The sequence below is a fragment of the Pan paniscus genome, chromosome 4, assembly GCF_029289425.2.
Source record: "Pan paniscus chromosome 4, NHGRI_mPanPan1-v2.0_pri, whole genome shotgun sequence".
Taxonomy (NCBI): Eukaryota; Metazoa; Chordata; class Mammalia; order Primates; family Hominidae; genus Pan; species Pan paniscus.
Genome location: NC_073253.2, coordinates 110,517,092 through 110,531,687, shown reverse-complemented (window position 1 = coordinate 110,531,687; position 14,596 = coordinate 110,517,092). Strand labels below are relative to the sequence as shown.

The 14,596-nt window shown below is 34.6% G+C and overlaps 1 protein-coding gene across 4 annotated transcripts in view; it reads left to right on the top strand.

The window, feature by feature from the left end:
- Positions 1-14,596, top strand: part of CCDC112 (coiled-coil domain containing 112) — a 29,590-nt gene that overhangs the window by 14,317 nt on the left and 677 nt on the right. For 2 of the 4 annotated variants that reach the window (XM_034960360.2, XM_034960363.2), the window contains 7 exons: positions 2,873-2,994; positions 5,585-5,674; positions 6,567-6,642; positions 7,030-7,420; positions 11,011-11,424; positions 12,840-12,935; positions 13,637-13,755. In XM_034960360.2, the coding sequence (XP_034816251.1) occupies positions 2,873-2,994; positions 5,585-5,674; positions 6,567-6,642; positions 7,030-7,420; positions 11,011-11,424; positions 12,840-12,935; positions 13,637-13,755 (1,308 nt within the window). Of the gene's footprint in view, positions 1-2,872; positions 2,995-5,584; positions 5,675-6,566; positions 6,643-7,029; positions 7,421-11,010; positions 11,425-12,839; positions 12,936-13,257; positions 13,369-13,636; positions 13,756-14,596 lie in introns of those variants that run through there. The other 2 variants (XM_055112553.3, XM_034960361.3) reach the window with 2 other exon arrangements.

Genomic DNA, 14,596 nt, shown 5'->3' with positions numbered 1-14,596 from the left:
TGTATAAATGATAGCATACCGTCCACATTGCTCTGCATTTTTTTTTAAAGTGTATATCTTAGATAACAAGGAATTGTAGATTTTGCTAGGCACAATAATGGCATTATAGTTAGGTAAGTCAAATATCAGTACTCTCTAGAGGCACACACAAAAGTTTGTTGGGGTGAAATTGCATAATGTGATGGATTTACTTGAAAATACTTAAGCTAAGCTAAGCAAAGCAAAGGTAGATGTAATGGATTTACTTGAAAATACTTAAACTGAGCAAAGCAAAGATAGATGGATAAATGAAATGAGAGGTAAAACTGCTGAATCAGGGTGAGATAAAATTCATATCATATGATGGGCGTCAATTTACCATTCTGTACTTTTGAATATGTCTAACATTTTCCTACAAAAACTTTGTTTTAAAAAGAGGTTATCTTGGAGATCTTTTCCTGTCAGTATGTAGAACACAGTACCACTCTATCATATTTCAGTGTATGAATGTAATATGATTTATTTAACCTGCTCATATTTATGGACATTTAGGTTATATTCAATCTTTTTTTAATAACAAACAGTGCTGCAATTAATTACCATACCCACATAGGTCAACATTATTTGTTTGTAAGTATATCTTCAGGATAAATTCCTAAAAGGAAATACTGGGTCAGAGATAAATGAATTTGCAAATGTGATAAATATTGCTAAATTGCCCTCCATAGACAACAGTTCCACCAACAATGTATGAGAAGACATGTTTTTCTCACAGTTTTGTCAACAAAATATATTAAATTTGTGATTTTTTTGCCAATATGATAGGTGTGCAGTGTTACTGTGATATAGTTTTAATTTGCATTTCTTCTATTGAGGAGGTTGTTTTCATTTTTGTCGACTTGTCTCCATTAATTAGCATATTTTGAATATCCTTATAGGTTAATATTTCTAATCCAGGAAAAACAGAAAGTAAGTTGAGTTTGTGATGAACTAAAAACTGTTGAGTGATATAAAGTTGTAGCATATCCCGTGTCCATGGCAGACGTTTCTTTTTGTCATAGTAATTTTCCCCATCTGCAACCAGAGCCTAGATGAACTTCCCAGTCCTCAACACAGGGCTCAGTCCATTAGAGTTGCCAGGTGGGACTGAAATCTATTTGGTATCTTTGTCTACCCATTATTTCTTCTCACAAACAATAGAAGCTACCTAAACACACATGCTAAGACATGATCCCCTCAGCCTTTGGAGTAGTGTGGTGGGCTCTGGGGCAGTCTCATCTGTCTACCCCCATGTGTCTTATGAATATTAAATTTTTCTCTATGGGCGGTCAGATGCGGTGGCTCATGCCTGTAATCCCAGCATTTTGGGAGGCCAAGGCGGGAAGATTACTTGAGGTCAGGAGTTTGAGACTAGCCTGGCCAACATGGCAAAATTCTGTCTCTATGAAAAATACAAAAATTAGCCAGTCATGGTGGCAGGCGCCTGTAGTCCCAGTTACTCGGGAGGCTGAGGCAGGGGAATTGCTTGAACCAGGGAGGCGGAGGTTACAGTGAGCTGAAATCGCACCACTGCACTCCAGCCTGGGTGACAGAGCGAGAGTCTGTCTCAAAAAAAAAAAAAAAAAAAAAAAAATTCTCTATGTATGGCAAAGTGGAAAAGATTGGGAAACTCTACGGTATAGATAGTTGCCTCTCAGGTTGTGTGAATTAAGTAAATGGCCAGCGATGCTCCACCACTTATTAAATCCAAGATTAGTGGAGAAATATTCATATTAATTTCCACCTGGGAGAAAGAAACACATTAAGAAAATTAATTTTGGCTGGGCATGATGGCTCACGCACTTTGGGAGGCCGAGGTGGGCAGATGACTTGAGCTCAGGAGTTCAAGACCAGCCTGGGCAACATGGCAAAACCCTATATCTATCAAAAAAAAAATTAGCTGGGCATGGTGGTGTGTGCCTCTGTAGTCCCAGCTACTCAGGAGACTGAGGTTGGAGGATTGCTTAAGCCAGGGAGGTCAAGGCTGCAGTGAGCTGAGATGGCACCATGGCACTCCAGCCCGGGTGACAGAGCCAGACCCTGTCTCAAAAAAAAAAAGGTAATTTGAGAATTAATTTCTTCGCCCAATCAAAAAAGTTTCTCAGTAGTGTTTTATTTTATTTTTGTTTTCTCTTAGGGTGCAAACTAACAATGAGAACTCCTTACTGTTAGATAGACTAAATTCAAGGGGCAAAGATGTGCTGAAAGAAGCCCTGAAGTAAATGTAGACAATAGTCATTAAATACCCGAAATTTCCTGTCTTTGTAGATGGTTAGTCTCTCGAAGTTTTAGTTTTATTAATAATATTAATAACTTGCATTTCCATAGTATACTTGTACTGTACAGAGATCTCCCACATATATTTTCTCATTTGATGTGAATAATAGCCCTATTAGATAGTGGAGAGCTGTTATTATTCACATTTTAGTGATGAGGAGGTTCATACCTGGAGAGGTTAACCATCTTGGCTAAGGTTACAAAATTAATAGTATCTACTATTGAAAGCAGTCATCAGCAGTGATGGCCATTTTCAGGCTCCAGTGAGATTGAGTTGGAATCAATAGTCAAAAGCTTATGCATTTTCAAAGCAAATGTATATCCACATTTTCTTAAATTATCATTTTATGATTTACCTAGAAGTTCAAATTATAGTTGTGTTTGATTGAAATTAACTCTTCTAGCTATTATTTTGACTAATGTTTTGATTCCTTAGCCTTATTAACCAAAGTAATTATTTTTATTCCATAGATGAATTAATCCAAATATAAAATACTGATTATTGAGTGTCTTCATATTTTAAACTATTAAAAATATATTTAGATCATATTTATACTATTTGTTTCTTTTCCTAAAGAGTAATTAACATGGAAAAAGATAAACACAGTCATTTCTACAACCAAAAAAGTGACTTCAGAATTGAGCATAGTATGCTAGAAGAATTGGAAAATAAATTGATTCACAGCAGGAAAACAGAAAGTAAGTTGAGTTTGTGATGAACTAAAAACTTTTGAGCGATATAAAGTTGTAGTTTTACCCTGTGCTTTGTCTTTGTGCATTGACTGTATTGTGTTCTCTATCAATAGAGTCAGTTCTCTATTGACTGTGTTATATTCTCTGTATTTTAGTTGGTAAAATTTGTCTTTTAGGGACATGTTTATTCTTTCGGGTCACTATTTAGTCATACTAACTGGATTGTTTTCTGTTGTATATTTTTTCCAATTTAACAAGAAAGAGAGGATTTGGGGATTTTTTTTGTTGACACACCACCAAATGCTATTAAAATTTCTTAAAAGCAGAGTGATTTCTGGGCTGTCTGATGTTAGCTCATTACCCTGGCATTGTTGACTGAGCCCTGGACTCAGTAAGCATCAACAGATTCAAAGCTATAATTAGCAGTTGTGTGAAGTGATCAAGTCAGATAATTGCATAAACCTGAGTTTCCTTGTCTACATTCTAAAACTTGTGATTTCTACCTCAGGAGAGCCGTACTATGCATCTGATGAGATAATATATAAAAATGTACCTTATAGATAGATTGTACATGACTATGTTCTTTTGTTTGTTATGAATATTAATCATTGTCAATAGTGTACTGAATGTTACCCTTAAAGAATTTGAGAATATTTGGTTCATTGTAGCGTTAGATTCTGTATGTTGTAAAATCTTTATAATAAAAAAGCTGCTTAGCATTTCTTAAAGGAAAAATAATGGTTATCAAATAACTAGGCTTTATAAAATATTAAGACTTACTATGTAGAGATGAGACTGCTCATGATACTCCCTTATCATCAATTAAAATAAATTCTTAGTGATTTTTTTCTTTCAAAATACAAGGTTGCACTATTTTTTAAAAGAAATGGTTACACTACTTTAAAAAGTTATCCTTTGCCAAGCAGTGGCAGGAATCATTTTCCTTCTTTGATACATTGAAAAACCGAGACACCCCTGATTCAATATTTCTTTATTTCTCTCAGTTCTTTTGTAGACAACTGGGAGGCTGATTTTTCTATGTCTCAGTAATGCCAATAAGTAAAATTTTGTGCAAATTTTAGGTCACTTGATTTTCCCTTTATTATGGCAACTTTATTTGTACCAATCTATTTCCCTTTGTTCTATAGTTTTGCATATTTTTTAAGTTATTTTTATAAGTTTTGCTCTTATAAAGTGTAGTGTTACTACACTTTATGTTTTTCCTGTCTAGGAGAGTAAAGAATGCTTGCCTTAGTATAGAGAAGCTTTCCCTTCATATATTACAGCTGAGCAGTAGAAATACCTATTCCTTACCTCCAATATCATACCTCAATTTTAGTCTGCATTTATGTCATATTGTACTTAAATGATTTGTCTATATATCCAAATGAATAAATAAAATAAAAAGATTATCAGCCCTGTAGTGATATTTTGGTAGCTGATCAAACTAAGGCTAAAATGAAACAACAAAAAACACTTTCCTAATTACTTTACTAGAGAGGTTTCATGACCTAAAGTTCAACAGTAAGACCCTACAAAGTAAATTACAAAAAGTTTCTGCCTTTATGGAATTCTTGAATTTTAATGAAAAACACAGAACAAGCCAAAGTTGTCATATACGTATTAAGAGGTTTATTTTGGATATTCACACTGACTGCAAACCTATAGGTAAACTTTTTCTTAAAAAAATAATTACTTTTAAGGACTTTTGTACAGAGCCTTTGGTGCTTTGTGCTTATTTGTGGAAAAGTTGCAAAAACAAAAAAGAGGAGGGTGCATAAAATACCCCAAGATGGTAAAATAATAATATTACTATTATAAGAATGTGAATATTTTTACATTAGCCTAGTAATTTAAGTAAATATTAAAGTAAGATTATTCCTTCAGAAAAAAATATGAAAGAAGAATCCTTTATGCTGATAAAGACGATTTGAAAGAATCGTTGAGACTCTCATTTATTTTTCAGGCTTTATTGTGGGCCTAATATCTTACTCCAGGCTGGTCCTTTGATTGAGCTTGGCAACCTGTGGCATAGTATACCACTGAATGATACCTGAGGCACCTCCTCAGGGCCGTGCCAGTGATAACAATGAGTATCACCTGCCCCTTTCCTAGAAGATTTGGTTGGATGAAATTAATTCTCAATGGGAAGTTTCTCAGTATTCACAGAATTAACTGAATAGTTTTAATATTCCCACAATAGAGTTAAGACCAAATTCTATTTCCATAAGTTATAACAAATTAAAAAGAAATGAAACACTATTAAAGAACAAAAACTATGCTGAAACTGCTAATATTTACATCTAAAACAATGTCCAATAACTCAATCTACACAGAAGGGGAAAAAAAGACATTTCCTTAGCACGGGTTATAGTAAGACTTAACCCATTATGCTTTTAAATATTGGAAGATATCGAAGGATGCTTTATTTAGAACAAAGGTACTTAAAGTATTAATGTTTTGACATAAATATCTTTTGTTCTTTATTTAATTGCTCTTGGCTTTTACTAACAGTGATCAGTCTTACATGTAGAATCCTGAATTGTAACCACATTTGTCACAGAATTATTTTAAAGTGCATACTTCTTTCTTATAGGAGCAAAAATCCAGCAACAATTGGCCAAAATACATAATAATGTAAAGAAACTTCAGCATCAATTAAAAGATGTGAAGCCTACACCTGATTGTAAGTAAATTTAGATATTATAATCTTTCTTATGTGTTAGTATTTTCTGTTTGGCATTAATGGAGCTAAACTCTACTTTATTGGTTAGGACTTAAGTTTATTAATGGAGCTAAACTCTACTTTATTGGTTAGGACTTAATAAGTTTATTAATGGAGCTAAACTCTATCGGTTAGGATTTAGTAAGTTTACACTGGAGAACTATAATCGGGCATTTCTGTGTGTATCCATTAAAGTATTATCAAATCCTTAGAAATTATAAGGTAGGCAGAACACATACTAGTGACATTTACAGGATCGGGAATCTATGTTATAGAAAGGTTTAAAAACAGCTAATTAAGGGGAAAAAAGATTGATTTCCTTAATCCTGTCCCAGCGTTTTCCCTTCATTTGCTTTCTGAAATAATTATCTTTGAGAGGCATTTCTAATACATAAGGAAAGGTTAAACTGATTTAGGACAAGTGCTAGTTTTTGGAAAAAAATCCCACAAATTATATCCCTACCTCCTTGCTTACTGTAATATTCATTCCTGAGAATCAAAGCAACAAATTAAAGGTCTCAGGGTGTATGGACTTAGGAATCAGACAGGTGTTGGGTCAAACCTTTGATCTGTCACTTGTTAGCTATGTAATTTTAGGCAAGTTACTTGATATCTCTGAGCTTTCATTTCCTCAGCTCTAAAATGGAGATAATTATGATATGAGTATATAGGGAAAATGTCTGTAATCAGAAAAAATAGCAATCATAAAAATTCACTTTTGAGCACAAAAGTGAATGCCTTAGGCTACGAAATATTTTAAAATTAGGAGAACATTCCACTTTTTCTTCCTAATATTTAACTTTTAGCCATATGGGAAAATGGCACAAAATAATTTTCCGTGTTTCTTTTACAGTTGTTGAGAAGCTCAGAGAAATGATGGAAGAAATTGAAAATGCAATTAACACTTTTAAAGAAGAGCAGAGGTTGATGTATGTTTTAAACTCATTTTAATATAAAATTATTGACCTTTATTTTTTAATAACTGGCCCCAGTACGTTTTTGTGTATAATGCATTCTGTTATTATGTATTTGAGTCTTATACAAAAGCAATATAATATCTTTCTTGTTTTCAGTTTTAGGTGGCTTTTCATATTTAAAGCGAAATTTTGTTCATATTTAGTTACTATAAAATCCCAAATAAGAATTTGAAAGATTGTTTTTATCTCTGAGGAGACTCTTTTAAGGCTTAAATTTATAAATGTTAATAATGTTAAGTGGAGAAGATGATATAAAGAGTCAGGTATCTTAAATTTGATGGAAAATGAAGGGTTAATATGGATTGTCTTCTTATTCAAACTTTATTTTTAAAATTTTAGATATGAAGAGCTAATTAAAGAAGAGAAGACAACTAATAATGAGTTGAGTGCCATATCAAGAAAAATTGACACATGGGCTTTGGGTAATTCAGAAACAGAGAAAGCTTTCAGAGCAATCTCAAGCAAAGTTCCTGTAGACAAAGTAACACCAAGTACTCTTCCAGAAGAGGTACTAGATTTTGAAAAATTCCTTCAGCAAACAGGAGGGCGACAAGGTGCCTGGGATGATTATGATCACCAGAACTTTGTAAAGGTGAGAAACAAACATAAAGGGAAGCCAACATTTATGGAAGAAGTTCTAGAACACCTTCCTGGAAAAACACAAGATGAAGTTCAACAGCATGAAAAATGGTATCAAAAGTTTCTGGCTCTAGAAGAAAGAAAAAAAGAGGTAATAATTATAATAGCTATTATTCATTCCGTGTTTCTATGTTCTAGGCACTGTACTAAACACTTAACATGTCTCATTAACTTTACAGCAATCCCATGAAGTGTGTTTATAGTTCCCCGCCCCTGACAATGTAATAGAAGATGAAACTGAGGCATTGAAAGTTAAGTAATTTTAGCCAGGCACAGTGGCTTACACCTGTAATCCCAGCACTTTGGGAGGTTAAGGCGGATGGATCACTTGAGCTCAGGAGTTTGAGACCAGCCTGGGCAACATGGCAAAACCCTGTCTCTACAAAAAATACAGAAAAATTAGCCGGGCATGGTGCCATGCACCTGTGGTCCCAGCTACTTGGGAAGCTGAGGTGGGAGGATTGCTTGAGCCTAGAAGGTTGAGGCTACAGTGATCTGTGATTGCACCACTGCACTCTAGCCTGAGCGAGACCTAGTCTCAAGAAAAAATAAAAATAAAAAAAGGAAGTTAAGTAATTTTACCCAATTAATAGAACAACATTTGGACTTTCTCATAGCCAAACATGTCTCCGTCACAAATAACATAATGGGACAAAAAGCCTCTGATTATGGGTCCAGTCCTCCGTATCCACTTCTCAGAAATGTGAGCAATCCAGATCCACTGAGACTTTTGAAAAAAGTCATCTTACCAGCAAAGGCCACATTGTTTTGAATAGAAAAATCAAGAGGCAGTAGAAAAAATGCTTTGACTAGTAAACATTTCTTTGAGATTTTTAAACTTCAACCATATTGCTTATTTTAAAGACTCAAAATGTTAGCTACCCCAGAAAAAAAAATAACGCCTGATTGTGGCAGATACCTAAAAAGGTCCATTTTTACAAAAATATTACTCTGGCTTTGCATTAGATCAGGATTTCTTAACCTTGATACTATTGACATTTGGAGCTAGATAATTCTTTGTTGTGGGGGCCTGTTCTGTGCATTATAGGATGGCATCCCTGGTTTCCAGCGAGTAGATGCTTATAATGTCTCCTTAATTGTGATTATCAAAAATGCCTCTAGCCAGATGTCCACTGGAGGGGAAAAATAGCCCCTAGTTGAGAACCACAGTAAGTCAGAGTCTTTTTTTTTTTTTGTAGAGTTCAGCGATGACGAAGTTTGACTTACCTGGTTTAACAAAAAGGTTGTGTTTATTCCATAGATGGTATACCCAAGGAGTATTAAAGAAATAATTGAGTCCATGTTTAGTCTAAAGTTTTAGAGGGAATAGCTGCATTTTTGTTGTTCTTGTCATTCTCCTCCCTCCCCCCAGCAATAAATTGAATGTAGGGAAATTGACTTCTCGGGTTTTAAGAAAAATGTTTGAAACATAAGTCATTTGGGCTTTTTTCCCCAGAATACTGAAAACATGGGATTCTCAAAGTGGTCCACAGACCAGCAAAATCAGCATCACCTGGGACCTTATTAGAACTTAGCGGGCTCCAACTCCAGACCTAATTAGCACTGTGAGGGTAAGGCCCAACAATCTGTGCTTTACCAAGTCCTCTAGTTTATTCTGCTAATGAAAACCACCTCTTTAGGAAAAAGAAACAGACACACTGCTTCTCGTGATAAAAGTAAACCATTCAGATTCTAGCTTATTTTCCTTGTTCCCATCTGCTCTATTTCCTGATATTTGATGACTGATATATCATCAGTTTGATAGGATATGAGCAGGACGTAGGGGTGAGATAGAAGGGTTTGTGAAAGTGGAGGTGCCATTTACTGAAGTAGGGCATGTTGGAGGAGGAAAGGGAAGTTTGGAGGAAAATATCAGGAGTTCAGTTTTAAATCTATGGAGTTTTAAGATGTTGAGTAGTAAATTTACCATTTTTATCTCCCACTTCCTTTAATATGTCTTGTGTTTTTAATAAGTGAAGATATTATTCTGACATTTTCAGACATGCTCTGAACTTTCTGGCCTGAATGCCTTTGCTTATCTTGTTCTCACTTTCTGGAACCTCCATTCTTTCTTTCCCCCTCCAATCCCAGCTTATCAAAATTGGCCCAGATCAGATGTTGCCTCCTCCTTGCCCACCCAAACATAAGTAGCTTCCCTCAGGATTTCACTGACACTTAACACCTTTTATATGATGTGTTGTGGTATGCCCATGTTGAATTTCACCTAGAACAGTGCTGCTCAGACTTGGTCCATGGACTAAATATGGGTTTGCAAACTGTTACTGGTTTACAGTGGGATAAAATAGTTGCACCAGAATTAACTATGCAGTGAGCACTGTTTAGTTCAATTGACTTTTTTTTTTCCGTAGAAAATTTTCACATTGAAAGAAGCAGTGCAGTGATTTGCCTTTTAACACAAATTCCCGATATTTTTGCAGACTGGTATTTTGAGTAGCACTGTACTAGATGGCATTTGGTATAGTTTTAATATTGTTTCATTGTTCCTATCACATTGCCTTGTTTATAGTATATATACATACCATAAAGATTTATTGAGTGGAATGAATGATACACTATAAAGAAAGATGAGGAAATAGTTTCTTGACTTGGAGGGAAGGTAATTCAGTGAATATGCCCTAAATGGCATGGAGAAGCCTGCTAGAATTTGAAATAATTTTTACATACCCATATGTAAAGACAGCTCTGTAGCTATGGAGCTGTTTTATTTATTTATTTATACATACTTCGGAAGCACTATGTGCCAGACGCTAACTCATTTAATCTTCATAACAACACTGTGCAAGAAATACTACCTACCACTTTATAGATGAGCAAAATGAAGACAGAGAAGTTTAGTGGCTCATCCAACGCCACACCTAGTAAATGGCACTGCCAGGATTTGGTCCCAAATAGTCTGACTTCAGTGCTTATGTTCTTAACCACCCTACTCTTAATTCTTCTTCTGATATTTGACCAGATAAAGATCACTCAGAAAGTATTCTAAGCCTAGAAAGAGAATTTGGAAGCAGAAATGAGATGATCAGAGGAAAGGGATGTTGCCCATGAAAATAAAAGGAGCAGGTAGGCCTGGCACGGTGGCTCACACCTGTAATCTCAGCACTTTGGGAGGCCAAGGTGGGTGGATCACCTGAGGTCAGGAGTTCAAGACCAGCCTGGCCAACATGATGAAACCCTATCTATACTAAAAATACAAAAAAATTAGCCAGACATGGTGGCTGGCGCCTATAATCCCAGCTTTTTGGGAGGCTGAGGCAGGAGAATCACTTGAACCTGGGAGGCAGAGGTTGCAGTGAGCTGAGATCGTGCCACTGCCCTCCAGCCTGGGCAACAAAAGCGAAACTCTGTCTCAAAAAAAAAAAAAAAAAAGGGCAGTAAAGAGGAGAAGGATCATTCATGAGTTGTAGTCCTTTTGAACTTGATTAAGAGAGAAAGAGGAAGGCCAAAAGGATGACCCATTATTCAGAGTTTTAAGAGACAGCAATTTTTAAAAAACAGAAGTAGAAAAAAATTGCATTGGTTAAAACAAAGCTGAAAAACCTAAGCATCCAGCATCCTGCAATCAATATTCTTTCTGGAAAGATGGAATTGATGTATTTTAAAATACTTTTGGCTATTAAAAAATTTTTTCTCTTGCTTTCTTTTTTTAAAAAAATCATTTAGTCAATTCAGAGTTGGAAAACTAAAAAGCAGCAAAAAAGGGAGGAAATTTTCAAGTTAAAGGAAAAGGCAGACAACACACCTATGCTTTTTCATAATAAACAAGAGGATAATCAAAAGCAAAAAGAGGAACAAAGAAAGAAACAGAAATTGGCAGTTGAAGCTTGGAAGAAACAGAAAAGTATAGAAATGTCAATGAAATGTGCTTCCCAGTTAAAAGAAGAAGAAGAGAAAGAGAAAAAACATCAGAAAGAACGCCAGCGCCAGTTTAAGTTAAAATTACTACTAGAAAGTTATACCCAGCAGAAGAAAGAACAGGAAGAATTTTTGAGGCTTGAAAAGGAGATAAGGGAAAAGGCAGAAAAGGCAGAAAAAAGGAAAAATGCTGCTGATGAAATTTCCAGATTTCAAGAAAGAGTGAGTAAATCTATTTCCTAAATAATTTTTAAATGCTACACGTGGAGGTATTACTTCCAAATTCAGTTCAGCAAAAATTGAGTATTTGTATATTGGACCTATGTATAGCATTAGTATACCAAAATGAGTAAGCCGTGCTCCCTAACTTCTAGTAGGTTATAGTCTAGTGGGAAAGATATGTGGAAGTAGGAGATTCCAGTATAATGTGTTAAAGAGTGTGGTGATTGAGGTATGGACATAGTACTTAGGAGGGAGTACAGGGAGGGACACTACCACAGCTATGAGTGGCAGAGAGAAGGTAATACTTAGGTTGAGTCTTGAAGAAGGGAAGGAAAAATGAGGTCCTTCCTAGCAGAGGCAACAGCATGAATAGCAGCTTGAAAGAGTGTAACAGTATGGTTTGTGATGGAGACTATTAACACTTCAATATTCTTAGGGCATTAAGCGGGAGAGGGGAACCAACAGATGATGAGACTAGAAAAGTAGCCATAGGCAAGACTGAATGATTTGTCTTCTCTGCCAAACTGGCTGGCTTTACCATATTGATGACTTGCCTATTTGTTCCTTTCCCCACCATAATGTAGGCTCCGTGAGGGCATTAGTGGTGTGTTTGCATTAGTGGTGTGTTTTTTTGAACATCCTTGTACCCTAGAGTTAAGTGCATTGTAGAAACTTGTCTTCTTAAAGGAATCGAGATTATTGCTGGGTGGTCAAATTAAAGGTGATTTTAAACAAACATATATAAGAAAAATGCTAATAAAGACATACTGGCAGAATTCATTCCAAAAAGTATTAAGACAAGGAAGGGGACTTTAAAATGAAAAAGGGTGCAAATGAGATATAATTTATGAATTGTTATGTGCATCAAAATATATAGCAGCAATGTTTGTAAAGCAAAAACTAAGGGAGGTACAAAGAAAAATAACAGACAAAAACACAGACAAAGCACATTAATACTGAAAATTTTAGTTCATTTCTTTTAGTTCATATATAAAAATCTTCCTAAGTAACAAAAGTTCCCATTCCTCCTCATACACCCCAAAAATAAACAGGACACATAATAAAATAAAAAAATAAAACCCACAAAACAGAAAATATAAAATAATGAGAGATCTGAAATCAGACATACCTGCATTGATGAATGGAAATGGGCTTAACTCACCTATTAAAAGGGAGTTTTAGGTTGAACCTTAAAGGAAAACAAGAGATGCCTAAAATAAAATAATACAGAAGGGATGTGCATGTGTTAACATTTATATTCAGAGAAAATAAAGCTCTTAGGCTTTGTTGGAAAGAATTAATATTGAAGGAATATTGATAGGTAAGGTAATTTAATTTTACTTGTGAACAACTAAATTTTGAACAAATTCTAGTTCACATGCTTTCTTAATGCTATGGGTTTTTTTTTTTTTAAGGATTTACATAAACTTGAATTGAAAATTCTAGATAGACAGGCAAAGGAAGATGAAAAGGCACAAAAACAAAGAAGACTGGCAAAATTAAAAGAAAAGGTACTCTGCACGAGATTATTTTCATTGTTATTATCCTAATTCCTTGATTTGTAAGGATACTGACATCAAATCTATTTCCTTTATATCTCACCTTATTTCTATAACATCTACTTTAAATTTCGTACTTATTTACATATTAGCAAGCATAACTTGGTACAATTTAAGCAACCATTATTTGAATTCTGTCATTTTACCTTATGAGCACCATTTTCTTTCACTCTGAATTATTGTTCCCCCTACTTGTCATTTAAAAATTTGTTTCTATATGAACCTTTATTTTAGATCAATGGCAGCTATGAGCATTGCTTAATCTCTCTTGCAGTACTCAGAGCTAAAGAAGTTGGTGACCCTCATGGATAAAACGGAAGACTTATTGGTAGTTACTTATCCTAAATTTGTTGTCTGGCTATATCACTAGCATACTTAGCTGCATTACATTTCTCTCATAATAGAAATAGAAAAATAGGAATAGAATAAAATAATAGAACTAAAAGAAATAAACTAACAGTTTATGAATAGATTGATGTAGTCTAAATTTTCTTTTAGCTATATGAGCCCAATGAGAAGTTCACTGAGGTTATTAATGGTTTTATTAGCCAATATCAACTATGTCTTTTAAAACTGCACTAAGGCTTTTACTTATTTACTAGTACAAACTGAGTTTGTATAATTAACTGGTAATATTTTACTTCTGATTACAGGTTGAAAACAATGTTAGTAGAGATCCCTCTAGGCTTTACAAACCCACCAAAGGTTGGGAAGAACGAACCAAAAAGATAGGACCAACAGGCTCTGGGCCACTTCTACATATCCCACATAGGTAAGAAAGAGTTAGAATTGGTGTTCATTTAGTAATTTAATTGCTGCATGTTTATATTTTATGCACTTACTATATGTAAATTATATTTTTCATATATATATGAAAATATAATATATAAGTGTGTATAATATATAAATGTTTTTTACCTAAATCGTTTTTTATATAAATATATAACATATTTATATAATATATAAGAATATATAATATCTATAAATATACGTATTTTTTCATATATATATGAAAAATATATATATATATTTGCCTTTCAGGTCACTTTTATTTAAAAATAAACAGTAGATAAAAGTAAAAGTAGGTCGGGTGCAGTGGCTTACGCCTGTAATCCCAGCACTTTGGGAGGCCGAGGAGGACGGATCACGAAGTCAGGAGTTTGAGACCAGCCTGGCCAACATAGTGAAACCCCATCTCTACTAAAAATCCAAAAAAAATTAGCCAGGCATGGTGGTATGCACCTGTAGTCCCAGCTACTTGGGAGGCTGAGGCAGGTAGAATCACTTGAACTTGGGAGGCAGAGGTTATGGTGAGCCGAGATCGTGCCACCTGTGTAACAGTGAGACTCCGTCTCAAAAAAATAAATAAATAAAGTAAAAGTAGTACCTGATGCCCTATATTACATTCATGTTAGTAGATGCCATTTTCTGCCTTTTTCACATTAATATTTATTTTTATAAGGAGAGTAGTATTGAAAAAGAATGAATGAAAGATTGATAGATTAATAAGTAGATTAACTGATTGGTTTGTCTGTCAATCAGTTTGAGAGCTAGAGCTAGAAATAAAACCTTAATGAGGGTTGCAAACCTACATGCCCATATGAACCAGCCAA